General features: G+C 37.4%; 6 protein-coding genes across 7 annotated transcripts; 4 read left to right on the forward strand and 2 right to left on the reverse strand.

Annotated features, from left to right (window-relative positions):
* Positions 1 to 58: 58 nt before the first annotated feature.
* On the reverse strand, positions 59 to 1,380 carry LOC110843815 (heat shock protein beta-1). The gene is made up of 2 exons (XM_022089858.2): positions 998 to 1,380; positions 59 to 911 (listed from the first exon to the last, which is right to left on the reverse strand). Exon 2 carries the CDS (start codon positions 906 to 908, stop codon positions 330 to 332), a length of 579 nt encoding a protein of 192 aa, XP_021945550.1. The 5' UTR covers positions 909 to 911; positions 998 to 1,380; the 3' UTR covers positions 59 to 329.
* Positions 1,381 to 1,838: 458 nt separating this feature from the next.
* Positions 1,839 to 4,166, forward strand: LOC110843913 (ankyrin repeat family A protein 2). The gene is made up of 4 exons (XM_022089971.2): positions 1,839 to 2,508; positions 2,580 to 2,709; positions 2,789 to 3,048; positions 3,595 to 4,166. The coding sequence occupies exons 1-4, from the start codon at positions 2,314 to 2,316 to the stop codon at positions 3,760 to 3,762; spliced, it is 753 nt and encodes a 250-aa protein (XP_021945663.1). The 5' UTR covers positions 1,839 to 2,313; the 3' UTR covers positions 3,763 to 4,166.
* A 365-nt stretch (positions 4,167 to 4,531) lies between these two features.
* Positions 4,532 to 6,559, forward strand: LOC110843513 (mucin-5AC). 2 transcript variants are annotated; one of them, XM_035847618.1, is made up of 3 exons: positions 4,532 to 5,108; positions 5,172 to 5,542; positions 5,639 to 6,559. In XM_035847618.1, exons 1-3 carry the CDS (start codon positions 4,583 to 4,585, stop codon positions 6,269 to 6,271), a joined length of 1,530 nt encoding a protein of 509 aa, XP_035703511.1. In that variant the 5' UTR covers positions 4,532 to 4,582; the 3' UTR covers positions 6,272 to 6,559. The 2 variants fall into 2 exon arrangements, with proteins under 2 accessions (XP_035703511.1, XP_021945171.1); XM_022089479.2 differs by having other exon boundaries at positions 5,172 to 6,559.
* Positions 6,378 to 9,788, forward strand: LOC110842822 (KRR1 small subunit processome component homolog). Its single transcript, XM_022088651.2, has 7 exons — positions 6,378 to 6,909; positions 8,040 to 8,246; positions 8,308 to 8,465; positions 8,532 to 8,723; positions 8,947 to 9,033; positions 9,116 to 9,256; positions 9,344 to 9,788. Exons 2-7 carry the CDS (start codon positions 8,051 to 8,053, stop codon positions 9,617 to 9,619), a joined length of 1,050 nt encoding a protein of 349 aa, XP_021944343.1. The 5' UTR covers positions 6,378 to 6,909; positions 8,040 to 8,050; the 3' UTR covers positions 9,620 to 9,788.
* Positions 9,789 to 10,434: 646 nt separating this feature from the next.
* LOC110842821 (mitochondrial genome maintenance exonuclease 1) lies at positions 10,435 to 17,062 on the forward strand. Its single transcript, XM_022088650.2, has 5 exons — positions 10,435 to 10,656; positions 11,010 to 11,801; positions 14,848 to 15,064; positions 15,175 to 15,310; positions 16,618 to 17,062. Exons 2-5 carry the CDS (start codon positions 11,039 to 11,041, stop codon positions 16,774 to 16,776), a joined length of 1,275 nt encoding a protein of 424 aa, XP_021944342.1. The 5' UTR covers positions 10,435 to 10,656; positions 11,010 to 11,038; the 3' UTR covers positions 16,777 to 17,062.
* A 7,495-nt stretch (positions 17,063 to 24,557) lies between these two features.
* LOC110844706 lies at positions 24,558 to 25,631 on the reverse strand. The gene is made up of 3 exons (XM_022090976.2): positions 25,448 to 25,631; positions 25,088 to 25,358; positions 24,558 to 24,989 (listed from the first exon to the last, which is right to left on the reverse strand). Exons 1-3 carry the CDS (start codon positions 25,543 to 25,545, stop codon positions 24,858 to 24,860), a joined length of 501 nt encoding a protein of 166 aa, XP_021946668.1. The 5' UTR covers positions 25,546 to 25,631; the 3' UTR covers positions 24,558 to 24,857.
* Positions 25,632 to 26,859: the final 1,228 nt, after the last annotated feature.

Here is a 26,859-nt window from a genome sequence, read left to right on the forward strand (position 1 = left end):
TATTCTAGTATACGCTTGGGGTTATGGATGCGATGAAACTAATTAAACAACTATGCAATTTTTCTACGATTTTTTATTCAAATCAGTCTCGAGTGTTTGTTAGACTCTTACAAATCGATTTACCAGTTGCACATAAAATAAATTCCCAGTAAAAGTCAATTAATATTACGCACTAAAACCAAAAGTGTATTTTATATTTTATGAATGTGCTTGTGTTTAGACGACTCACTTTTTGGTTTAAGAAAAATATCGGATTAACTATAATATAACAGGTTTGCTTAAGAATAATTTATTTAAATAAATCGTCCTCTTCCTGTTACGACTACAACTTATTTTTTGTTTTCCACCGAGATGGGGATTTCTTTTGGCTTGGGGGCTTCAACCTCCGGAAGTGGTGCCTCAATGAGCAGATCTCCCTCCGGAGTGAACAAGCTCTTCACTTCCTCCACTTTTACCATTTCGGGAAGTGTGAATGATTTACAGATTTCTTGATAAATTCGAGAATTTCCATCTTCCGACTTTTGCTCAAACTTGGCCTCAATGGTCAACACTCGATCCTTCAGGGAGACTTTGACGTTTTCTGGATTGAAGTCTTTTCCCAGCTCCATCTTGACCACATACTTTCCTCCATTTTCTCCAACCTTTGTTTCGCCCTCGATGAGTGGGGTGAAAAATCTGGACGAAGGTTCAAAAAATCTGTGAACTTTGAAGGGATAATGAGATCCAAAAGGTCCATCTCGGAAAGCAGCACTCATGTCACGTTCAATTCGAGCAAAGTTTCGTTCCATGTCTTCCATTTGCTTGGACAGGTCGATCAAACCCCAAGGAGATCGTCGAGTGAAAAAATTTCGTCTTGGCGTCAAAATCATTTGACGAGCCATCGAGACCAACCCCCGATTGCAGTTCATTCTCTGGGAGAAACGAAAGAAATGAAATTACTGAGTTGTACTATTTGTTTAAGTGCAAGCCAAAGAGGATTACGTTAAACTTAAATTACCTTAATATCTTATAACCAGCACCCCTCTTGAAAACTTTTGAAAAAACTCTTTTCGGATGCAGACACGACACGAATTCGAAGAAACAAATGTTGAAGCTGTGGGGACGGAGAGACTTTTATATGAGAAGATGCAATCCTGGTTGTGTTTTCATCATGACGTGCTGGAGCTCACGAAATGAGATAGGACTTTCTACGCACTTCTCCACACGTCTCAACTTCCCTCAAAACGTACTTATAATAACACATACCCGGTCTATGCACATGCATAAAACTAGGAAGAAAACATGACAAAACTCACATTCTCGATTCTCCTTTCCCTTTCTCCATTGTTATAATAAATGTATCTAAAACTTTCCACTGCAATTGATTCTTGCAATGCAATTTCGACGGCACGACTAAACGAAATCAAAATGCTGACCTATATTCTATATTCAATGAGAATCCCATAAGATAACTAATAATTTAATTGTTATTTAGCTGCCTCATTATACTCAAGCATGACTCAATTTTAAACAAGATTCACTTTCTGCATGTTACGCAAGCCTTCTTAATGCACACGTATTACGCGCTTATTAATGTATTTCTTGCATTGCAATTTGTGTATAAAACATCACCCAAATGAATTATTGACAGTAAGACCTTGAATTCAACGAGCAAAAACATGAGTCCACACCAAAGAAAAATGTTATGCAATGAAGAGCAGCTTTATTCCACATACATTTAAGGATGGAGAGGGTTTGCTAATAAAATAATATAAATGATCCTCTCTTTTATGCATAGAAGAAGCAACACATAACAAAACTGCTACCTACTTATGCAGTGTGAGACCACTTTTCGTTGTATTCCGTTGAATAGACGAGAGACGAGATGAGTTCCCGACGGCACGAATAACCCTGACATTGACAACGAATCGGACAAAACACAACACCACCAGTCCGCCTAATATTCAAAATGCATTATATGGGCTCTGGATGAAACATTTGTAAAAGGCTGCTGCTGTTTCTCACCAAGATTTTATGGAAATCCTCTCGTAAATTAATTGAAAAAATATCAATGGAGGAACGAATATAAAAAGTATTACGTTTGGAATTGACAGAATAAGTTTGCGTGCTGAAGGTTTGATAAGGTGCGTGGTTAGTGCCATTAGGTTTGCGAAAATTTTTGGCACTAACCATTACACAACTTGTGGGGGGTAGAAGAGATAAGACAAGAACCACCATCAAAGATTGGGATACACATCTCGAACAAAGTACAAAGCAACAGAAACCTAAGAATTATAGGCATACATTACTACTTTACCACCAATTCACATTCTGATGGACCCTGGATTTGAAGCAACAATTAAGCAGGAGATTCCTGAACTGCCGGAGTGCCCATCAGATTTTGATCTCAATGTGCTTGTGGAAATTGACTCAATTGACTTGAAGCCACCAGCCCCACATATACAACAGCAACAACAACAATCTCCACTGGAAATTGGTTCCAAAAACAGTGCATTTCAACCGTACAAGGTATGGTCGCTCGTAATGCAAATTTTAACGATTCAGTTATTCAATTATCCTAATTTGGATGGTATTTTCAGCCTTTAACAATCTTGACCAATTTGCAACGTGGAAATGTTAAAACATTGGGTAGAGATGCTGCTCCGAGTCAACCTTTAACCTTTCAAGAGAAAGCAGCTAAAGGAAGTCTACTTGATACAGATATTAACGGTAAGATAATTTATAGCGCTGTATTATGTATTCCATGATATTGTGTTGTTCATTTTCCCTTACCCTTAATGGTTTACAGATAAAAATGTGAATAGTTTGGACTCTGATGGATTGACCGCCTTAATGTGGGCCTCCTTTCACGGGAAGGTTTGCATAGCTGAAATGCTCGTCAATAAGGGGGTGGATGTTAATATGACTGGACCAGATGGACAGACATCCCTCATGTTTTCTGCTGCCAAGGGTCACGTCGACGTTTCGAATTATTTGCTCTCGAGCGGAGCAGAATTGGAAGCGGAGGACGAGTTTGGAAACACGGCGCTAATGCATGCAGCCCATTACGTATGTAGCAATTCCTTCCCCTTTCTCGAATTTTTGTTGAGTTACAAAAACATTGTTATTAAGGAATGAAAAGGGCAAAAAGCTTTAGGTTCGCCCTTTTCATCTTCAACAACGACATGTTCCAGTAGTAATCCCTGGGGGTGGGCAAAATACAAATGAAGATAATTTCTCCGACGAGATATAAGATACAAAATCAAGGCAACTATATTTATTACGCTGCCGCTTCTCTTAAGCGTACCTTGATACAAGATATAAAATCACGATTTTAAATTACGATTAGTTGACAAACTTGACATTTAGTAATCGTGGATTATGTGGATTATATCTTGCCCGCTCGTGGTAATAATGTTCCCGGAGGACGTCTTGTTCAAATTGTATGCGTAGCATTATACTTTTATCATATACACACACTAAAGGCTGACATTTATGATCTATCTAACTGGTGGATAATACTCCATTATCGTCATAAATTATATGTAGTATTTTGCTAATCAAATTGATATCTTGTTTGTGATCTAATTCATGTATTTTGTTTGTTCATATCAGAACCAACCAGCCTGTGTCAGTGAACTACTAATTCACGGAGCATCGATGACAAAGCCTAATTTCATTGGGGATACCGCATTCGACATTGCCTTCAAAAAAGGTCACAGAGCAACGCAGCATGCGATGGAAATGCATCTCAAAAAAATTCTAGAAGCGAATATGGAATGAAAAATGTCTTTCTCTTCTTGTACAAATTATTCAAGGTTTACGATCGACGTGTTTTACTAGGAATCGCATATTTTTATATTTGTGTATAGAATAGACAAGCGATGCGTTATTTAAGTAGCTGAGAACCATACCCAACTTTTTCGTTTGTAATGTGATATCGTAATTTGGCTTGCAATGCTTAGCGTATTTATTCTTTGTGACATTTACCAAAGGTTTAATTATAGCTCCTAATGATTGTTTGTATATCAACAAAGGGAAAATGGAATTAATAATTATTGCTGTATATTGTAATCACACTCCAGGACATGGTATTAAATTCTCTATGATTAACATACAAAATTCTAAGTGCAATTATGTCATTATTGTTGTCGATAGTAAATATATTCCTTATTTCTTACCTAGCACTCTATTTTGGTTAACCATGATCGCATGAAAATTTTCGTGCATTGATGTAAAATTGTTGGAATATGACATTGCAGGAAATGAATATTCATTAGAATCTTTTCCCACTGAGACGCTGTGGAATATTCCATATTATTCAGTTCACATTCACAATTGCATATTAGTAAAACCACCGTCAATCAGCATCCACATATCTGTTTGCAAAATATTCTCGGTATGTTGTCACCTCTCATAACTCGCACTCTCCTTGTTTTCATAGACCTCTTTGTGACCTCTTCCCACCAACTGTTCCCTTGAATTTTATCCAACTGTGATGTAGAGCAGTTAGCAAATTTGGTAGTGTTGCGATAGTGTATAAATACCCGAAATCGACTCGGAGAAGGTAGAACTAGTAGAAAATAATTCAGAAAGCATCATCATGATAACGAAGGCACTTATTATGCTTGTTGTGTTAACTATTGTTAACGCAGACCATATCTTGCAAAGTCCTCTGGTCACAAATTTCGGGCACTGGGGTGAATTTGAGAATTGTACGGATGGTCTGCTGGTGACTGGGTTTCAGCTAAAGGTGGAAGCACATCGACGCAGACCTGACAATACTGCTGTGAATGCTATAAAAATGTTTTGTGGCAACATAATTTTCAAGTCGGTGCAGGATATTTCTAGCTTCAGAGGACCGTTTGGAAGATATCAGAAGCCACAATACTGCACCACGTACGCTGAAGGTTTCCAGTTAATGTCGCAAACCTACCAGGGGCGCAACAAGGATGACGTGGCCGCAGTCAACTTTAAGCTGCTGTGTGCCGACGGGCAAGAGCTCGAAGGCTTCAGAGAGCCCAGTGGTCACGTGTATCGCTCCAGTGCTTACACCCAAGCTCAAATGTGCGAACCTGGTCAAGGTATTTGTGGAATTCAGACCCAGGTCGAGTATCATCAAGGATTCGGTAAACTTTTATTTAACGACGAGGGGTGGCTGATATTTCATTGCATAATAACATGATTTACAGGAGATGACACGGCTTTAAATAATGTACGAGTGAAATGCTGTAATGTGCCGGTTGGAGTTGTACCCATCGGAACGCCAACTTCTCAACCATCACAGGATTCCACCCACATTGTAGGTGAAGATTTAGCCGAAACTGACAACGAAACAGTTGAGGACACCACTGATGCAATAACCGATGTCACTAATTCAACCGATATTGAAATTGATGTCGTGACCACCGAATTAGTCTCAGAATTGACTACGGGTTCTACAACTGGGGTCACTGAAGTTAATGAGTTGGCTACAAGCGATAGCACCGAATTAGACACACTTTTCACAACCGAATTAATTCCTGAAAGTACTTCTGAATTTGCCACAGACGGTGTAACCGAGGTGGTAACAGAAGCTGTTACCGAATTTGCCACAGACGCTGTAACCGAGGTGGTCACAGACGCTGTTACCGAATTTGCCACAGACGCTGTAACCGAGGTGGTAACAGAAGCTGTTACCGAATTTGCCACAGACGCTGTAACCGAGGTGGTCACAGACGCTGTTACCGAATTTGCCACAGACGCTGTAACCGAGGTGGTCACAGACGCTGTTACCGAATTTGCTACAGACGCTGTAACCGAGGTGGTCACAGAAGCTGTTACCGAATTTGCCACAGACGCTGTAACCGAGGTGGTCACAGACGCTGTTACCGAATTTGCCACAGACGCTGTAACCGAGGTGGTCACAGAAGCTGTTACCGAATTTGCCACAGACGCTGTAACCGAGGTGGTCACAGAAGCTGTTACCGAATTTGCCACAGACGCTGTAACCGAGGTGGTCACAGACGCTGTTACCGAATTTGCCACAGACGCTGTAACCGAGGTGGTCACAGACGCTGTTACCGAATTTGCTACAGACGCTGTAACCGAGGTGGTCACAGAAGCTGTTACCGAATTTGCCACAGACGCTGTAACCGAGGTGGTCACAGACGCTGTTACCGAATTTGCCACAGACGCTGTAACCGAGGTGGTCACAGAAGCTGTTACCGAATTTGCCACAGACGCTGTAACCGAGGTGGTCACAGACGCTGTTAATGAAGTTGTCACTGTACCTGAGGAGAAAACAAAATAAGTTATAGAATTTAGTCACGACCCCATTTAATAATGTGATACATTTCGCTTCCAGTATATATTCTTTAAAAAATGAATTTGTTACATTAACTGTATAACATCATATTCTATATGCCAATCTTTTCTATTTACTTTCACTCTCATTTTCTGAATATTATAACTGTCCTTCCTTGTACTAGTTGTACTGCATGTTATACATAATAGTAAATATACTATGTTTACTATTATCTACTAAGTGGACTCGGCAGGCATCACTAATCAGACTGAAATAAAATAACTAGCGTCTTCACTTTCGGTTCAGAGATGAAATGAAAATTGTTAGCTTTCACTCATGGCTTTCACCCCAGTTCCCACATCGCTGAGTGCCCCGCGAGGAGCGGCTGTCACGATTCTCACTCTCCACCTCATCAAAATTCCAACACGTGCTACTTATTTTTTTTTAATTCTGAAGTAATTGTTAATTTCTATCTTGCTAATTGTTGTACCACAAAAATTAAGATAAGTGAGTTTTTACAGAATAGTTTAGAGTCTGTGGCGAAAGGATCATATCATCATAAACTTTGAAATTCAAACTTCAGTTTACGGGGGCAATTTACATTTTGTGTTACACCGTGAAAAAGTAGCTTGCACTTAAATCAGGTAATTCTAAAATAATTTGTCTACTATTGCATTTTTTTAACCGTTTCATCTTTGTTTATTGCAATTGTATCGATAGTTAAAAATATTTAAATTGTTATACCATTGAAAATTTCAATTTGAAATCAAATCGCATGTCTTCCTAATAATTACGAAAAGTTAAATCTAATCTAAACCTTCAGAAACTTGCATTTCATTTTTATCATTCATTTGATTCAGTGTGTAGCCAATTACTCTGCTTTCACCTTACAGTCCAAATTACATTTCATACTCATGAAATGATACTCAATCCAAAAACACAAAATTCTCAGCTCATTTCCACTTTTTCACTAATACTATCATCAAACACGGGTTCTTTTTGTGGCAGGTTGACACAAACACATTGATTGGTCACTGGTCAGTCGAGGTCACAGGATATTCCCATCCTCACTGATTCTTCTACCTGCTGGCTCATACCCTCCCTCCTCCCCTTCTCTTATATGTGATATGCCACAGGTTGACCATCTTGCTATCCATCGATGTCGACGTCTTCTTTCTTTTAATGGCTTTCTCCACCCCTTGCTCTTGTAAACCACTGCAATGCTCGACCACTACATTCTCCTCCCATTGGTCGCCATATTATGGGGAGTCACCAACGCTCTCATGAAAAAGTGTTCTGAAGGGATTGAAAAGTGTGAAAGTGAGTCACACTCTTGGATTCGCAATTTCTGGGAGGAGATCAAGTTTCTTATTCAAAACTGGAAATACCTTTCGACATACGGCCTCAACCAGTGTGGCTCACTCCTGTATTACTACGCCTTGGGCTTTTGTGACCTTTCCATTGCTGGGCCACTGACCAATACAATGACATTTGTCGTCACATATTTTGCTGACGGGTATTTCTTTGAAAGACAAAGTGAAGAGAGTAATAAATACCACAAAGTTGGCCTTGTCCTCATTTGCACGGGAATTTTGCTGTGTTTGGCATCCTAGAAGTAACTAATTCCTGAACAGGTCAAGACAGTGTTGAATTGAAATCCGGGGTTAGACTAGGACTTTATTCACAAGTTGCCGTATAGAACTCAAGACAGTTAAATAGCTACCAGCACTAGTACAAAGAATTGCAATTTTGTTTGTGTACTTGACATTGGTAGATTCTAATAAAATGGCGGAAGGGAGTGATGACGAGAAGAAGACGCACGGTCCCATCGACAATGCTTGGGAAATGAAAATTCCAGAGTTTAAGAAAGAAGATAATCCAAATGGGCTTGCGGATGAAAGTTCTTTTGCCACTTTGTTTCCGAAATACCGAGAAAAATATTTAAGAGAAGCTTGGCCCTTGGTGCAAAAATGTTTGTCAGGTATGTTATACGTTAAATATGACACATTTGCCAAAATATATTAACCATTTAACCATTATAGAGTACGATTTAAAAGGAGAGCTGGATGTTGTCGAAGGAAGTATGACAGTTAAAACTACGAGGAAGACTTGGGATCCTTATATCATTGTTAAAGCGAGAGATATGATTAAACTGATGGCCAGATCGGTTCCTTTCGAACAAGCAATGAAAGTCCTTCAGGTAAAATGGAGTGACCATTTCGTGGGTATTCATGTATAACTTTGCACGTTTGACTTGTTTCAATAGGATGACATGGGCGCTGACATTGTAAAAATTGGAAGCTTGGTGAGGAATCGAGAACGATTTGTACGGAGAAGACAAAGACTCATCGGACCCAGCGGGGCAACGCTTAAAGCAATCGAATTACTGACGAATTGCTACGTGCTAGTGCAGGGTAACACCGTTTCAGCAGTTGGACCTTACAAAGGGCTGCAACAGGTAAATGATGAATGAACGCAGGGTTGGACAAAACTATTTTTTGACTTTTAATTTTCAAGCATTAGTAATTACTACAATATTAGTAATATCAGTATCTCAGAATTCCATGTTAGTAGTTCATCCAAGTATATTTTGTGGTTCACTCAGTTTCAGTTAGTTTATTATCAACCAAATTCGTCCATATCGTTAGTCAATGCATTGACAATGTGTATGTCTATTTCAGGTTCGGAGAATTTCCGAGGACACCATGAAAAATATTCATCCAATATATCACGTCAAAACTTTGATGATTAAAAAGGAACTCATGAAAGTAAGTTTCGATGGCTTTATATTTATTGTTACGCTTTTGGTTTTCAGATTATGTAATAACTCTGATGATAATGATAATTTAGGATCCAAAGCTGAAGGATGAAAATTGGGAACGATTCCTACCCAAATTCAAATCTAAGACACTTAGCAAGCGAAAAGAGCCAAAGAAGAAAAAGATTAAAAAGCCATACACACCTTTCCCACCACCTCAACCAGAAAGCAAGGTACTTATATATATCTTATTCAACAAATAAAGCAGTGCTTTGGATTTTAAAAAATTCGATTCACGACTACGATTTATATTGGTATAGGTTGACAAAGAACTTCAGTCTGGTGACTACTTTTTACAAGAGAAAGAACGAAAAATGAAAAAGTACCTCGAAAAGAAAGAGAAGCAATTAGAAGCAGCCAAAGTGCGTGAGGCGAAAAGAAATTCCGCCTTTATAGCTCCACCTGAACCCCAAGTTTCTTCCTCCTCTAAGAAAATTAAAAGCAATACCAATGACGAGGTTGATGTTGACAATCTCAAAAAGAAAGTAAAAACTATGCAGAAAAAATTGGATAAAAAACGAAAGTCCAATGTGTAAACTTAACTAAGCTCGTTTAAATTGCCACTTTATGAGCTAGTTTTTGTCGTATTACAGATACTGATAATATGTCTAAACATGTGGTACATATTTTAACTACAATAATGTAGCTTTTGTTATTTGCAGTATATGTGTGAGGCGATTAAAATTTTGATTGTTATTACACAAATTCATGGTGTTACGTTATCGGTTTATTTCAAATCGCACTTAAATCAATATTCATCAAAATTGACCATTCACATTTGTGAAAATATTTTTTACTATGTTTGATGAGCTGACTAATCACGTAGTAAATCATTCCCAAAATAAATGTGTAATGCACCAATATAGAATTTAATGTACTGAGAATTAATTTTCCTTGACCCACAACCCCCGTAAAATACCCTGTTAAATTCTGGCTTTGAATTTAGAAAATTAGATTCCATTAGAAGATGCTTTGTAATTTATTCATATACGGAAGTTATCAAATCATCGCTTAAATCAAGCTATTTACGTACTATAGCAGAATATTGTCCTTCACATATATGCACTGTCTATATGTCTACATAATCTTGGACTTTTATCGCATGTACTTGAGCGTCATGTCTTGTCAACGTCAAATTAGCCAAATGGCCCACGCTTTTAATTTACTAAAACTTCTAACCTTCTAGCCCAATGTCATAATGTCATGTCCACCACATCTCTAGCTTGGCGAACGTGTAATCCCTGTAATGCAGCAAGCTATCGTCCTTTAAAATTTAAATTCCGACTTCTGCATAAGTGGTAAAATTATTAAAGTCAACAGAATGGTTGATTGTATGAAGCGTCTTAGTTCCTTAGCTGAACAGCTTGAGCTTGCTTATAGCGTTTTTTTCATATTTGACAATAATTATACAGTAAAAGCTAAAATTACTCAAAATTAGTTTTCACTGTGGGTTTTCGCTCAAAATAACATCGGTTCAAATTGAGACTTTAAAATAAGTTGTCACTAAAAGATCTCCCTTCAACAACAGAACTACAGACCAGAAGCAAAAGATTACGGGTGGTTAATTGCGGTGGTAATGAAAGTAATTTTTTACTGTCCAATGGAACCACTGTTATATGCATACTGCATGCTTATACATATGACCCAAAGCTTTGATGAATGTACTAATTCTCTCCTTGTGTTGCCGTTTACAATGTATTATTTATGAACTCAGGAATTGGTTGTTCCTTACGGGTGAAGGATTACCATTGCATGTCCATTTAGGGAGCCTGACAAAAAACTCCATTAGCAGCGACTTAACTAATCTTGTATCCAATTGATTGATTCCATTGCATACAATTTCCTTTCTATGCCGGCTACTTTTTCATCTGCTGTAATTTTAAATTATATTTCAGTGCAATTAACCAAAGTGAATTTGATTGACAGGTGAATGCTGATCAGTGGAGGAGCCCACAATGGCGAAAGTAATTGAACCAATTGCTCATCTATCACTGCGAATTGTCCGCCATTGCTTGAAAAGCTCGTCCATAATCCTCTCTTCGGCCAACAAGCCTGCTAACTGGCAGATTTCGCCATTTTCATCGACAGCCAATACTGCACATTCGGTACGATGGATGTGCTCATCACCCTTGACAAACTACACGAAAGAGAAGGAGAAGGACACAACGACAAAGAAGGCGCCCAAAAAGACTCCAGCAAGTAAACCCAAGAAAATTGTCGACCCCGAAAAATTAAAGAGAGCACAGACGGTGAAACAATATCATAAAATCAATAAAGAGCTCTTTGGCGAATTGTTGGAGACGAGCACGCAGAAAGCTAAACGCATTAAAAAGGAAACTAATCCTAAGAAGACCAAGAAGAAACTTGTTGCAGTCTCGGAGCCACCACTCAGGGATGATGATTACTATTTAAACCCGATTTTGGACGACGGCCATGTTGTCCCAGAACAAGATGAGAAACTCGAAAAGCACCACCAAATCATTTCAATCCCATTTCCAAGATCATCATCAAGGTACAGCTCCCCAAAGACGAGTGATGATATTGATGATGACATCAAATCCGATCATCATCCAGCCGTGAATTCTATTCCACGTTTACCCAGCGTTTCCAAAATCCTAAGCTCGACAATGCCCAAAGAACAAGCTGCAGCGTTGGAACGATGGCAGGCTAAGATGATTTCTCAATTGGGTGAAGAAGGATTCCTTGCCTACAAAGAAAGTAAGTCGGTCATCCCAATTCGTGGTCTATAACTTATTATGGTGTCCGTTTTCGGAATATGTATTACTTGTATTTGCATTTAGCAGCATATTTGCATTTGACGCTTGTGTGTCTCGTCCATTTTTTACGAGGCGGTCAAATATCCGATGATTCTCAGTCACAGTAGAGCACACGATCATCATACAAAATATTATTTCTTTTTTGCTGTATGGTTGAACACCAAAGTGTTTCTTTAAGCAAAGGAAAAAACATTCACGCAAATTACGTGTAACATCTCTGCGAATTATGACAGACGGCATGAAGTTAAACTAAAGGACAAAAACTTTTAAATCTCACGATCGCTCTCCAAGCTGACAGTTTACTGCGACTTTATTCGCTTAGAATTAGTAAAAAAAAATCATCTCTGTCGGCTATGATAAAAAAGTACACTTTGCTCATCCTCAGTATGTACATATATTTTACAATTGATTGTGAATTCGTGTAAAACGGACCCCGATGGCGATTTGCTCTGTAAAGTTAAGATTTGGTTGAATTTGCAACAGTCTTGTCTCGCAGTTTTGTTGTTGGAAACTAGTATTGTCATAAAGAAGTAAGATTGTCAAAATCTTGCAGCTTGTGTGTGGGAGAAAGGATTAATAAAATTTGCAATGCAAATACATCATGCTGATCATCAATCATTAACCAATTATTTTTATGAGCTATTTTGCTCAAGCCTATTATCAATTTACTGTCTCCTGTGATGTGAATAAGCACATTTGCATATATACATATGCTTACACATATGTATGTACTTGTATATCGGTGCATATTCGAGCATAGTACATGCACAGTTTTAGTGGATAATTTACATATATACGATGTGCCATTAGTTGGAGTTTCTTTATAAATATATTCAAGATCTGAGCTGTATGCAAATCTTTTAATTCATGTTTTCACGCTTCCAACATGACTTTAATTTTGAAACATGACATTATTTTCTTATTCAATTGGTGGTTTTGAATACATTTGATTTACTGTGTGTATGTTGCGTCATTGTTGGATTTTGTGTACGCATCTGAACATCCATAATTACTGAATATCCGAATAGCTGAATACCTGCCCTTCATTGAAGGAATAATGACCAACCAACCACCACCCGCAAGCATTTTTTGACGTTGGTTGTGCTCATAGCTATTTATTTTCCTTGCGGGCAACAGACATATCAAAATCCCATTGTGGATTTTCTTATCTAAATTTGACAGTCGCACAGCTATAAATAGCAGCTAGTTAGTAAATGGGACAACAACATGTACGACTAGTTCAGTCACCGTAACGCGCTTCCTACATTTGCTCCTGAGGCAGTTGCTAAAAAGACACGAAGGTGAAATAAACTGACATGAAATCTGCAATGATAGACACACATGGACATATGAGAATAATTTGTCCAATTATTTTGCATATCCCACACACCACATCAGTCACTCAGGCATGAGGCGTATTTGTCGAGTGAATACAATGTAATGCAACAAATAAATGCTAATTTCAATTTTAGAACCCTAGTTTATCCGTCCGTCCGTCCACCCATGATTATGATGATATGCTATAAATATGTAGGAAAAAAAACCTAACAAGACTGGCTCAACACAATTTCATTCAATCGGACGGAAAAAGACAATGGTTTTCAAGTACATGTACACGTACATATTTAGTTTTGAAACAAAACAAAGCAGTCAAACAGTGGATGATGATGACGACAAGGATGACCATCCATCGATTTGAATGCCTATGTAAGTAGGAGAGCATTTCCACTTCCTCCTATTCTCTGCCCGTCTCCACAAAGTCTTGTGCATGCATTTCTTACGTACTCTTGTTTCGGTCTTAATGTCATGTTACGTGAGATTGTGTTGATGCTAATTTAATCCCATTGTGAAGTCACTTCTTTGTCACCGAACTGAACCCCAAAGAGCTTTCCTGTTCTTCTTTCCTGAGGTGGAATTGGGAAAGGAGGGGAGTGAGTGTTGTCCTCTGAGGTGAATAATGTACGCCAAAAAGATGGTGACTCGCTCTCTAGCACGAACTACTTAATGCCAAATCCTAAAGGATGTAAGAAGGATGCATAATCAACAATGCGGTAGAATTCATTCTAAGATTAAGTTTATTGCCCTGTTTCGTCTTGTCATTCCGTTCCATTTGCTAAAATGCGATTGCGAGAGAATTTCAGCAGCTTAAGCCGGATTACTTTTTCTACGAGGTGTTGGTCACAAGCTCCAAATTGACTTCTTTTACCTCAAGCATGCATGAGATAGGAAATTCTTCGCTGATTCAGTAGTTATCAAATGGTGTAGAAAAATAAAGCCCAGATAGTCAAGTACATGCGGTGTATACTTATATATGTACGTACATAAGTTATTTAAGTGGAGTTTTACCTATTTTTCTGCTGGTTGTCGAAGCATCATCATTCTCTTATTTTTTTAATTTTTGCGAGCATGTCCGTCAGAATTCTTGAAGAATGTGCATGCAACAGTCAATCTCGTGTACGAAGAATGACTCGAGCTTTTTTACCAAGTGGAATTTGAAATGAATGACATTGCCAAGTATTCGCATCATGGTTGTCTGTGTAAGGAGGATAGTAGCCATGTATAAATTACTTATGTAGCTAGTTGGTGATCTAGGTATAATATTTACTTGCTGTGAATGATTCAGGACATGTGGGTGACGATAGTACATATGCAAATTAGAATAACAGAGTATGCAAAATGTGCTTTTTGTCTGCATGTGCAAAAAAGTATTTGCTCCAATTTCAATTCAGACGCATTCGAATCCTTTGTTTTTCTTGGCTTGTGAGTGATAAAATGCTGACAGATCTCGGAAAGAATTTCCTCGACTCTGCATTCTGCTGGTCTGTCTAGCTGGTTACGTTCTTGGTGGTATTGACTGACTCGCTCACCGTTTAAATCAAATATGCTGACGGATGAATCTGTGGCGTTGCATCGGATATATAAATATGAATAATAAAAAATCACATTTTGTATTCCTCATCTTTCTTTTTATTCGTGTTTGTATGTAGATATGCTGAACAACGGAAAAATGCTGCACAGCAATATTGAAACTTTCCTCCGTGGGACTCCGATGAAGGAAATTGTCGTGCCCGAGTCAATAGCTGGACATTGGAAAAGTTTGACGAATATTTTGCCCTTGGTGGAAAAGGTACTCGTCTTGGAAAGCAGCGTTGTTCACCCCATTCACAAATATTGTGGGATTGTGGATTGTGTTGCTTTGTTCGAGTGAGACGCTCACATTTTGTAAAACATGTTATGCTTTGAATTAATGAAGGATGAGTTAAGAAAGCAATTAAGAATTTAGTTATTAAGTAACATTATATAATTCTAAATAGGAACAAATTAGTCGTAATCGATTGGAAAACTTCTATAAAACAAAAGCCATTCGTTTCGATGACTTACGATACGCCTCTCCAGATCGCTTCGTACATAGGTGCCATCAATTATGATCAAAACTACTCACTTCCAAAGGTAAGTAATCAATCGATCTATAATCTCGACTTACTTAAATGGAGAAGAGCAAGAAGAAGAGCTGGCTGCATATTTCTTTTTTACTCCCGTTCATCTCCATCAGATTCAAATCAACAGCAAATCATCGATACATTAAAAAGTCATTTCACATCTTTTATGATTGGCAACCATATTTGAATACCAAAGTTTGCACGGGTTGATTGCATCAATTTCGAACTCTTTGATTCGTATAATTATCCCGAATTGAATAGAGTCGACGATTAAAATGCCAAGGTACACACGTATATCGACTCGATATGCAGCAGTCCATTTCATTTATGTAGGCAGACAGTTAATATTATCGCATATAGATGTGTATGTGAACATTGAAGGTGAGTTAGATTCCACTATTGTTTGACTGCTTGTCTCCCCAGTCGGATTTATTATGCGGACCATAAATCAATCTCAGATAGATAGATTGATCATTTTATTGCATTAGAATTCTATTCGTATCAGATTATGTGCCAAGAAACCATTTCATCTTATCCGCAGTTTTGTGACGATTTTATTGCACGCCTTGGACATTGCGGTGAAATATGTGCGTAACTAGAAATGTTATTGAAGACATTAGCGATGAAAGATTAGAAATATATCAAAGTGAGCATTACAGAAGTACACGTATCGATTACACCAGAAAGTCTAACATTGTCCAGTCGACATATTTCATTTCAATATTTCCAGATTCGAGTATCCTGCAGTTAGCAACTATCTGCTTGATCAAAGTTTAAAATCCGAAACCGTATTAACAAAGTAGTTGAACATGTAGCCAGTAGTTCATCGCGAAGAAGTTACTTTTATTCGAGGGATGCACTTTAGCTGTTGGTTGGTAGTCTCACTCAATCGCGTAATCGTGACTCTTCATTTCTTGATGTCGGATTCTCCTGTGGAAAACTATTATTCATTCTAATGGACAACATAGCATGGCCATTTTCTCCCTGATAATACCCTCGCTGCGTTTCATTTTTATACCTCCCTGTAATATACACAAATGAACGCATGACAAGAAATTTTCAACCTGCTTGCTATTAATCCCCACCTTCTTCTGTATAAACTTTTACTCATTTTATGAACAAATTAGATTTTCGTAATTTGCATGAGGTTTTGGGCACTCTTTTGGTCAAAGGGATCTCTTTCCAGCAGTGTGGTCTAAAGTTGAATTATTATCAACTTGTATACATATTGAATGAGAATAAGCAACTGAAAATCAAAAACGGAGGCGCTGGTTAATTCCGATTTGATTAAACTTTTTTGCGTTTCCACCCCCACAGATCACTGAGGGTCTTATCGCCATTGCCTATGAGGATGGGAAACCTGGTCACACGTTCGCACTCAAGCCTGGAGATGTTGACCAATACTGGGACAAGTGGCTGTTGCGGCTAAAAGCATTTTACGCTCTCCAAGAGACCGACAACAATGATTCTCGCTGATGATTGTCTTTTTACTCGTGGATAATGTAATACCTTTTGTATTCTGCTTTGATTAAATAAAAGTATCATTGCGTCGGATCTCTTCTGTTCTGTTCCCATTATCTTTCTCCCACGTAGTAAAGAAGAGAAGATGGTCAGTTATGATGACGACTGGAGAGATTTTGTAACCCCAATTCAGAGATAAAAGCGTAGTTTAATGATGCAGGTGTATGTATATGTAATATGTGTATAAAAAAGTGTACATGATCCAAAATAAATGGAAACTGGAGTCACGACTTTGGAAAAAGTTTATTCGTTTCTAATCATAATACCAACAGACTTCATATTATTTATACATAAATAAATGTAAAAACAATATATAATATTTATATTATAAGTAAAATGTTTTGGGAGAAGCTCTTTTAGCAATCAGCACAAAAGGAAGCTTTAACGAATGTGGTAGCCATCAAATTAACGCTTAAATCAAGCCACATACATACTATAGCATAACATTGTCATTAGCATAGGTGCATCTGTCTACATAATCTTGGACTTTTACCAATTAAGCAAAGTGAATTTGATTGACAGGTGAATGCCGATCAGTGGAGGAGACCACAATGGCGAAAGTAATTGAACCAATTGCTCATCTATCAGTGCGAATTGTCCGCCATTGCTTGAAAAGCTCGTCCATAATCCTCTCTTCGGCCAACAAGCCTGCTAACTGGCAGATTTCGCCATTTTCATCGACAGCCAATACTGCATATTCGGTACGATGGATGTGCTCATCACCCTTGACAAACTACACGAAAGAGAAGGAGAAGACAATGACAAAGAAGGCGCCCAAAAAGACTCCAGCAAGTAAACCCAAGAAAATTGTCGACCCCGAAAAATTAAAGAGAGCACAGACAGTGAAACAATATCATAAAATCAATAAAGAGCTCTTTGGCGAATTGTTGGAGACGAGCACGCAGAAAGCTAAACGCATTAAAAATGAAACTAGCAATAAGTAAGCTAACAAGAAACTTATTACCGTCCCGGAGCCATTATTTATGTAACCCCAATTCAGAGATAAAAATATAGTTTTCATGATGCAGGTATATGTATGCATAAAAAAGTGTACGCATTTATCAACGATCCAAAATAAATGGAAACTTGGAGTCACGACTTTAGAAAAAATTCTTTGTTTCTAATCATACATAATATTAACATACTTCATATTACATATATTTGGCCACATACACCATTTTGGTTATATATGTACCATTAACACAATTAAATATATACAGAGCGACCAAAAACTTCCGTGATTGACTAGAGCAAATCTTCTAATTATTTTTCTTGACATGAATGTGAGCGATATTTGACGTGTATTACATTGATGGACCGAGCGGTATAAACAAGATGACGCATAGCCGGATTTTTCTAGTGATGATTAAAAGCAACCCTAAACAAACAATGTAGGAGCTTGTAATAAGACATTTCATATTAATCCATGACTTGAAATAATTACATTGCTTGCCCATTATGATACAAAAGGTAACTACCTAAAACTGGAAAGATTAATTTGAGAATTTTCAGACAGCCGTGTGTTTTTCTTCATACTGACAAAAAATGGGGCAGTCTTTAGAAACAACGAGATTTCACTGATTTAATATGCCTCTATTTTTGACCAGGGCATTAATTAAGTGTGAGATGAAACGGAATACAAAAACAAGTATGCATACGATATGATGCTCCCTTTGAATCCACAGCTCTAAGGCTGAGGACTCCTGAGTTCTCAGAAGTATGTGTGATAGACATAATCTTGTCTTCCTTAATTAACTCGAGACCGATAGGGCCGACCCCTTACCGGTAATTTTCTTGGTGAGGATTTGGAACGTATTTCTCATACATTTGTCGTGACCGTGTGCAGCCTTCACTCAACACTGCGTAAAATGCATACATGCATAAATTCTATTCTTGTGGATGGATCAAAATTCAATTCATTCCATGAATTGTATGAAGGTTTACACACTCACTTTGAACAAGCGATGTGGATGATAAAGGATGAGTTGTTTGTAATAATAGCCACTCTTTCGAGCATATGAAACATGGCATTGTTCTCCGCTTAAATCACTGATTGTTAACAAAGCATTCTTCCATTTTCTCTCATTGCATCATTTTGTTTTTTGTTTTCTACAAGTTGGATATTAATTTTTATTTGCTGTTCTACAAGGCTGAGTAAATTTGATAAAATTGCTTAATAATGCACGCCTCATCAATTTTCTGTTTCTTATATGAACTCAACTTCCCGTAATACCCTCTCTCTCTCTGCGTTCATGTCCTCTACTGTGTGCAGTCAGCACGTTGTTATTACAGTAATAACGACCTTGTAAATTAAAAGAGTGAAATGAAAATCTGGGCTTCGTGGGGTGCACCCTTTTCGAAAGTGGATGGACATGAGTCGAATTTTTCGAGGCGAGATTCCTCTTCTTCACTACAATATTAAACAGTTTAAGTGCACGAAACTCAATGAACTTTGTTCTCATAGTCAGATTTGGACAAGAAGCACGTTTTTCGCATTTGCTGCCTTTTGTCAGCATGCAAAATAGTACTTTAGCTGAATCCCACAACGTGATAGAATTTTTTGTGGTAAAATTTAGCCATAAAATTACTCCTGAATTTTGTGATTGATATTCTTTTTCTACCAATCAGAATTTACATACGATAAAAAAACTACGCTTTGAGAATTGCTCTGGAGCAAATATGGAGACATTTTCGTGCTTCTCTAAGCGGTTGACTTTCCGTGGGTGATGTACATACACGATGTGTAGACTTCAAACAGAATCTCTCTTTCTAGTGCCTAAAAATAAGTTCATAATTATATATTTAGACAAATCTATATGGACAAATCTATCTCAATAGCTACACCTCAGCCGCACTTCGTTCCGCTGGTAAATAAACGCTGATATATCCTGAGGGACAGTATGTACAACAACATATTCATGTTTATGAAAAATTTTGTAACTTGTAGTGAACACATTCAGTCTGGAAAAATGATTGTATTTCATAAAATACATGTTTCTTCTATTTATTTCAAAATAAATAATTCAAGCAACAACCAATTTAATCTTCGTTCAAGATTTGTTGGATTCACACCCATTCCCAGAAACACTTTGGCCATGCAAAACATAAAGTCTCGTGTAGTACAACATTTGCTCAGATTTGCAGTTTTTGTTCTTGATCTGCATTTTTATCACGAAATACGAATAGTCCCATTAAGGCACTGATTTTGAGATTACTATCCACTCACTTTTTTGCAACTTCATACACTTTACCCGATCATTCGAAATAATTGCTAAATCTTTGCCATCCAGTAATTATTAACTTGAGCGGCTTTAAGTACATACATGCATGCATACCTAACATGTAATAGTTATCTGTTTTACTATATACTGCAGATATGTGCGCAAAGTGAACTTCTTTTTTGACGGTTCACGCCCAATCTCATTTTTTGAAAACAAGATGCTTTATTTTTCTTGCAATATTATAAATGTTTTAGGAATAAAGGAGCCATGTACATACATCCAGTTTTAGTTGGTGGAGATTGGAAACGTCACAAGAAGAATTGAAATGCATGTCAAGTTTTGAGATAATTTTACTTCTGGTTCTTCCCATGACATGACTGATAGACAAGCATTAGCAGAAGCTGGCTCTGCCTTGTTAGCAAAATTTTGAATGAATCCCGTCTTGATTATGTTCTCGCTAAATTATGGTTTGATTTCTTTGATTCATCTAATTACACACTAGGCACCCTACACCTAAAACCTTGCTGTTTACTACCTTGGAACTCCTTGCACTCTGGGCGTGTACGAGAAAATGATAAAGTACTGACTCCGTAAAAGAAAAATCCACGAAAAATCGTACAAATATTCTTGTAATCGCAGGTTTCCCATCTGCATCATTTTCTGCAAACTTTTAGCTTGTGTGACTTAACTTGTATGACAATATTTAATTAATCCATCATAAAATATGTACATAGGAATGTATCATGACATATAAAATCCGTTTTCTGCAAGTAGACATAAAAAATTTAATGGCGATTATGAATTTCACCGCATTAATTGTAGGACAAGCATTTGTCGTACTATTTACTTACTAAATAAAGGAGGATTATATCATTTCCCGTTAACTCTTCTCTTGCCAGGATCATCAACAATCTTCAGAATTATGCTTAATAAAATTTATTCCCTAATACATATGTACGCGTATCAGAGTTTATGAGTATATACTTAACATGTCGTTCTCATTATGTTTTGCATGCTGCCATATGCAAACAGAGGATCCAAAAAGCCATAAGTTGATAACGCAGTGCAGGTGTTGTCCGAAAAATTAAGCGGTTTTCCCGTTGAAGAAACCTAAATAAGTACAAAAGCCGGTCACCGCATCCCGTTTTTGTTCTCGTCTCTCTCGTCGTCTCTTTAACAACAAATAACTTTTTGCGGACTGTCGCTTCTTGCCCAATTGAAATCCTACTCACAGAAAACTCGACAAACAATTTTCTCTTGTCACAAAGTGGACTGGGACACATAACGTCAATTTAATCAAGCACAATTTGTCTCATAACTTTTTTTTTTACATAGTTTTGAAGCAATTGTATGCGCGTTCTAGCAAATGACAGGTGTTAAAAATGAGCTAAACAACCACATGTTGTTGCATTTGCTAACAAAAACCAATCGAAATGTTGTCATTAATCTGTGAAACGTGTAGAGTCATTTCGTGAATGTATGCATAGTGCGTGTTATATTCGTCATCAACGGATTTTCTTATACTTGTTTCTCGAGTATGTCACCTTCTTCTCGTATTTGACAGTGGTCGATTACTGTTATCGAGCTTTAGAAATTTCTTTGAGATTAATAAATCAATTTTTAAGGCTTTCAGAGATTAATTCTGGTTTTGAATTAATCTCTGCTTCTTATTATGAAAATGCTTTTAACCTGCTGCTTACTTACTTGGTATTCAATTTACGTTTCATACACTTTATTTAACTATCAACTATCCTCGTTTATCCAATAATTCAATGTGACAAAACCTTTTATTTCCAGAAAATTTAGAGCCCAACAACAACATATATAACTTATTGGCCGTCATCTCATTTTCTTGTAAGGAACAGATAAGAAATTCAATTACGAGAATCATGTTTGAAGTAATTACCATAACTTATCTTTCCGGCAACCAATTCCGGCTCAGGGCTTTCTCACGCACCACACATCCACACCATCCCGGCTTTTAGTTTCTGGGAAGTCAAATAGAATATTGCTTATCATATCATCCGAAATCGCTTTTGTGTATCAAATTGGATTGTACATAGTCCTGCTCGAATGTGCAAGAAATAACAATTTGCATGTTTATGTATCATGATTCTTGCCAACTTCAATTATTATATTCAATTATGTAGATCAACTTTACACTTTGACTCTACAAGAGTAATAAACACTCAAAAATCAATGTATGCGTTCATATTTATATGTATATCACAGGCAGCAGAGAAAAAAATCTTTATGATATTACACCCATTTCGTAGGCATCCGTATGTACATAAATACAGGTTCGTTTGGTGGAAAAGCCATGTTGAAGAGTGGCGTGTTTGATGGCAAATGTCCATGTAAATGCAAATGAAGCAGATATAAATTAATTGTGAAGTTGTGAAATGTGAAATCATGTCTGAGAAAGGTAGATCATTGTCCTAATTATGTTTGCACGACAAACCACTCAAAAGTGTTTAGGCTCAAGCAGCGATGAGTAGTCCCATGATGATGATGGTGATGATTTTGTTTGACGATGATCAAAAATTCGACCTAAATTTTCATGCATACTCAAACCCATAAATGTCATCTCGGAATCGGTAAAGTGCCAGTTAGCAGACACATCTCACAAACGCCAAATTGTGAATACGATTAAAATTTGTCTTGGTTGTTACTACAACGGTGCTGGTGGGTGGGTGGATATAAGTAAAATCGCACAATCTAAAAAGTCAGCTTAGGAATTTGAGTTTCACAAGTACCAAGTGCGAACTTGCAAGTAATTTCTAGCAATAAGCAAACAAACAACTAATCGCTTTATTTTGAAGTGAGGTTAGTTACGAACTGAACTTTTATTAAGTAGTTTCAAGCAGTTTGAGGTTAGTTTGCGGTCTTTTTTATATAAAAAACAGTGAAAATTTACAGACATACTTACAATTAGTACTGGCAACATTATGCACCCTACACAAAGATGCACAACCTCAAAATTAATACCAAATAATTGCTAATTTTTTTAAATGTTTAAAAAACTAATAGATTTAAGAACTTGTCATTTTGCCATTCACTATTTAATTAACATTGTGTGTCGGCATGTACCTCACGTACATTTTTTGCTCTTAATATTCATGGGGAACTGTGCAATAAAATTAAAAGTAGTTGATTTTATGACAAAAGAAGAAATAAGTGGTTCTTCCTTGTGCTTCACTTATTGCGCTCCTTCGTTGATTGGGTATATGCGAATAAAAAAAAGACTTCAAAGCCTGGTGCAAAAATCATCTGCATACAAGCACGAAGTTACTGTTCAACAGTTCTCTTTGCATTAGGAAACTATCTAATTTCTCCAAACATTCAAAAAGTAAATCGAATTCCACTCTCCGATTTAGATACGTGCAAAACATTTTATTATCCAATTCAGCCAAAAGTTATTGAAACAATACGCATGTTTTTATTCAATGAAGCAATAAGCCGGCTAGCCAACTAATCAAGTTTTTGAAATAATTTCCTCGCCATGCACCACCCCTCGCTAGTGGAAAATAATAATGGTTATGTTCTACCATATTTTGCATTCCTTGGAGAAATTTATAATTTAATCATGCTCCCAGATCTGCCCAAAGATAGATGAGCTTGTCATGATCCATTCGAAGGTTGTAATCATTCGTTCTCTGTGTAAATACAGCAGTAACGAAGATCCAGTCCATGGGGTAAAAGTTGCAGTTGTGGACATGTAGTTTGACGAGTTTCGAAGCTCCTGTTCAATTTTTTTTCTTGTTTTTGTCTTTTCTCTCCACAAGTTCATATGCTCCTCACTTCTTCTTCTTGTATGTATTGATTGTAATCTATATATGATTTACTATATGTAATGAATTTCGTCCCGGGGTGCCTCGGCGTACACACATGTAGTACATACGTACATGTGCGAATTTCTTCCCAGCGGTCATGCAGGCTTTGTACATATTCTGTGTATTTTATGACATCTCCCATATTGTGTAATTGGGGCAATTAATTTAATGCTTGAAGGAAAACAAGCACATATAATAATAATTATAGATAGTTTCACTCTTAAACTTGCGAGAAGTGAATCTTTATTTTTTACTCATATACGTACCACGCTTTTGAAAATGGATAGGTCGTCTTGTTTCTAGCAATTACTGATCATAATGTATCAGGTTACAGCAGGGATTTTGGTTAGGAATGAATTGCTGCATCATTTGGGTAATTTCTTTGCGACTTGGAATGCGTAGAATATAGAGCCGACAGCGTAGTTTTGAGATGCAGGTATGAGGAGAATGCACGATGTGGATTTGATATGAAGTTGTATATAGAAGTGACAAAAAATTGTCTCCAAAAACACGAATCGATGATTTTATATGTATCGTCACAGGTTGTGTAGAACTTCAAAACCAGTTGGAAATATATGTAGAAGTTGTGATGATTGTGATAGTATATTTTCCAATTTTCCAATAAATGCCAAGCTGGGTGGTAGTGTACTTAAGCAAACCTTGACCGGATGATGCCCAAAAACTCTAATTAGATTAATTTATTCAAGTCAACTTGCTTAACTTATGAAACCATGATTTTTGAATTACATATTGTTACTCTTGTAGAGTAAGATTTAGCAAATTCATTTTAAAATTAAAGTGCTTATCAAGTTAAGTCACTCATAACAAGCAGAAGTCTCATAAAATCTCATAGTCAGAAGTTCTGGCTCAGAACGAAATGTATTATGAATTTACATGCTGGAGGATATTACTACCACTACCATTAGATATTTCTCATGTTGATACCATTTACAAGAGTTGGGAAAATTTGGAACCCAGAAACTCAGGCCAACAAATAATGTATTTGTGGCATTTGAAGAGTGTTTCTACTGAATAAGGTATGAAACACCACCATCTTGTCATCTCCAAGTATCTGGTCGCCTCCCTTTGCTTTCATGATGGCCGTCTTTGTCCCCTAGTAAAAAAATATACTTTTCTTAGCCGGTGGAAACCAATTAAATATAGTTCTCATTATTCTGCAAAAAATCTCGTCTCTTCAAGTTCAAAACTCACTTCGATCTGGACGCCAAGATCCACCCAAACCTCAGGCTGAATCCGAACTGGAAACGGCAAGTGGATCCTCGTGAGCTTGTCCTTCTCGAGAACCACGTTGAATACCTTCAATGGCATCAATGTCATGGGTCGCCCCCACCTCCTCCTCCTCAAAATGTCCGACTCGACGACGCTTAAGTATACCGTCGTGGCCTCCTTTTCCTTCTTGCTGTCGAGGGGCAGGCCAAGCAGGTCCACTCCCACCAGATATATTCCTTTCTCAACTGAAAAGCTGAAATTTGTAATAAAATCGTGGAATTTTGAGACGCAAATTATGCGATGCTTATTTATATAAAGGTTGATGAAGGGGATCGGACTTGCCTGAATTTATGTGGAACACCGTCAAATTTCCAATCTTTTCCCTTCTCCGTGTTTATTTCCCCCCGAACGAGGGTATTAACAAGTGAATTTACAAACATTTTGTTAAGTATTCACTTATACATAATCACTTTTAGATTGAATCAGGCTGAAGTCCTAGGCACGACTGAGCAATGCTTTTTAACAAATCAGTTCAGCAAATACGTACATATTCAAATGACATAAATATGTAGCATAAACTTAACGGCGTCAAACTGGATCAGATTTCGTAGTCTGAGACCGAATCTTGAGACAAATGGTCAGCAGCCTAAAGTATTTAGCAAGCAAAAATGGCTTCAGCAAATAGCGTAGGTTCGAATTACAACACTAAATTTAATTGAAACTTTATGCTGACGTCGAAAATCTGATGAGATAACTAAACTTTCCAGTATAAACATGTCGCAAACTATTTATAATTGTGTGCATGAATGAGACGTGGGAATCGAGCATAATGGGAAGACAAACAATTAAAAAAGTGTTATTTGATCTCGTGCTGCATAAATATCATAATGGTGTCATTTGGCTAGAAATAGGTACGACTTTGCTATAATATACATAAATATGTTATAATTAAAAATATGACCATAGTTGAATCATTGACTTTGCCATTTTATTTTTCAAACAAGTTGAACACATTTACACAAACCAGACTTGATCTTCTTTTCGTCTGTCTTCCTATGCATGCACATGTAAGGACATAAAGGGTTCTTCATCTCGAAAGCCTTCGGAACCTAGCGTAACAATGCTCTACATGGCGCAAGGCTCAAGTGTATGTAATGCCAAGCAGACATGCATTTACTGACCTGGAGGCACTCGTCAGGCTTTAAAAAGCTAAAAAAAGTTCCTTCGTGGGACTCTGTTGTGAACAAGCATGACTTTTTTTTAAATAACTCGGTGAGAGGGAGAAGAAGGAGATGAGAGAGAACTACGACGAAGACGCCTTCAACTACCCAAGCAATTCAGTAAATATATGTAAGCGCATCGCATCTCTTACGTAGAATTGCAGTCTCATCTCATTTACTACCTGTTCCTATTCCTAACTGCAGCATCGAGCAACTGACACTCGCTCACCATTCTTTTTCTTCCCATATCCCATCATGAAGGCAAGTTCTCAAAATTTACCTGCCGCATGCATGCTCTCGCCAGCCTAACTTCACCGACCTACCTGTTTGGAAAGGTAGTCGTAGTAAAGGTGGTGTGTAACGAAAGCAGTCCTTGCTTATTACTCGAGGCTGCTGCAGTCTTCATCCAACAGTTTGGCTGTTTGTACGGCAAATTTGTGGTCACCGATCAGTTCCATCCTGAGAAATTGGAATAAAAAATACGGCGTTCCTTCCTTGCCTCATCCGCTCAAGTGCCAACTATAGCATATCAAA

Source organism: Folsomia candida, unplaced genomic scaffold (assembly GCF_002217175.1).
Source record: "Folsomia candida strain VU population unplaced genomic scaffold, ASM221717v1 Fcan01_Sc002, whole genome shotgun sequence".
Lineage (NCBI taxonomy): Eukaryota > Metazoa > Arthropoda > Collembola > Entomobryomorpha > Isotomidae > Folsomia > Folsomia candida.

Coding starts and splice junctions, on each gene's coding strand:
- LOC110843513 (XM_022089479.2), top strand. CDS start 4,583: ATGATAACGAAGGCACTTATTATGCTTGTTGTGTTAACTATTGTTAAC. Junction 5,109..5,171: donor CGAGTATCATCAAGGATTCG/GTAAACTTTTAT, acceptor CATGATTTACAG/GAGATGACACGGCTTTAAAT.
- LOC110842822 (XM_022088651.2), top strand. CDS start 8,051: ATGGCGGAAGGGAGTGATGACGAGAAGAAGACGCACGGTCCCATCGAC. Junction 8,466..8,531: donor AAGCAATGAAAGTCCTTCAG/GTAAAATGGAGT, acceptor TTGTTTCAATAG/GATGACATGGGCGCTGACAT. Junction 9,034..9,115: donor TTAAAAAGGAACTCATGAAA/GTAAGTTTCGAT, acceptor ATGATAATTTAG/GATCCAAAGCTGAAGGATGA.
- LOC110844706 (XM_022090976.2), bottom strand. CDS start 25,545: ATGTTTGTAAATTCACTTGTTAATACCCTCGTTCGGGGGGAAATAAAC. Junction 25,359..25,447: donor GGTGTTCCACATAAATTCAG/GCAAGTCCGATC, acceptor TACAAATTTCAG/CTTTTCAGTTGAGAAAGGAA. Junction 24,990..25,087: donor ATCTTGGCGTCCAGATCGAA/GTGAGTTTTGAA, acceptor TTTTTTTACTAG/GGGACAAAGACGGCCATCAT.
- LOC110842821 (XM_022088650.2), top strand. CDS start 11,039: ATGGCGAAAGTAATTGAACCAATTGCTCATCTATCACTGCGAATTGTC. Junction 11,802..14,847: donor ATTCCTTGCCTACAAAGAAA/GTAAGTCGGTCA, acceptor GTTTGTATGTAG/ATATGCTGAACAACGGAAAA. Junction 15,065..15,174: donor GATTGTGTTGCTTTGTTCGA/GTGAGACGCTCA, acceptor AATTCTAAATAG/GAACAAATTAGTCGTAATCG.
- LOC110843815 (XM_022089858.2), bottom strand. CDS start 908: ATGAACTGCAATCGGGGGTTGGTCTCGATGGCTCGTCAAATGATTTTG.
- LOC110843913 (XM_022089971.2), top strand. CDS start 2,314: ATGGACCCTGGATTTGAAGCAACAATTAAGCAGGAGATTCCTGAACTG. Junction 2,509..2,579: donor GTGCATTTCAACCGTACAAG/GTATGGTCGCTC, acceptor TGGTATTTTCAG/CCTTTAACAATCTTGACCAA. Junction 3,049..3,594: donor TAATGCATGCAGCCCATTAC/GTATGTAGCAAT, acceptor TGTTCATATCAG/AACCAACCAGCCTGTGTCAG.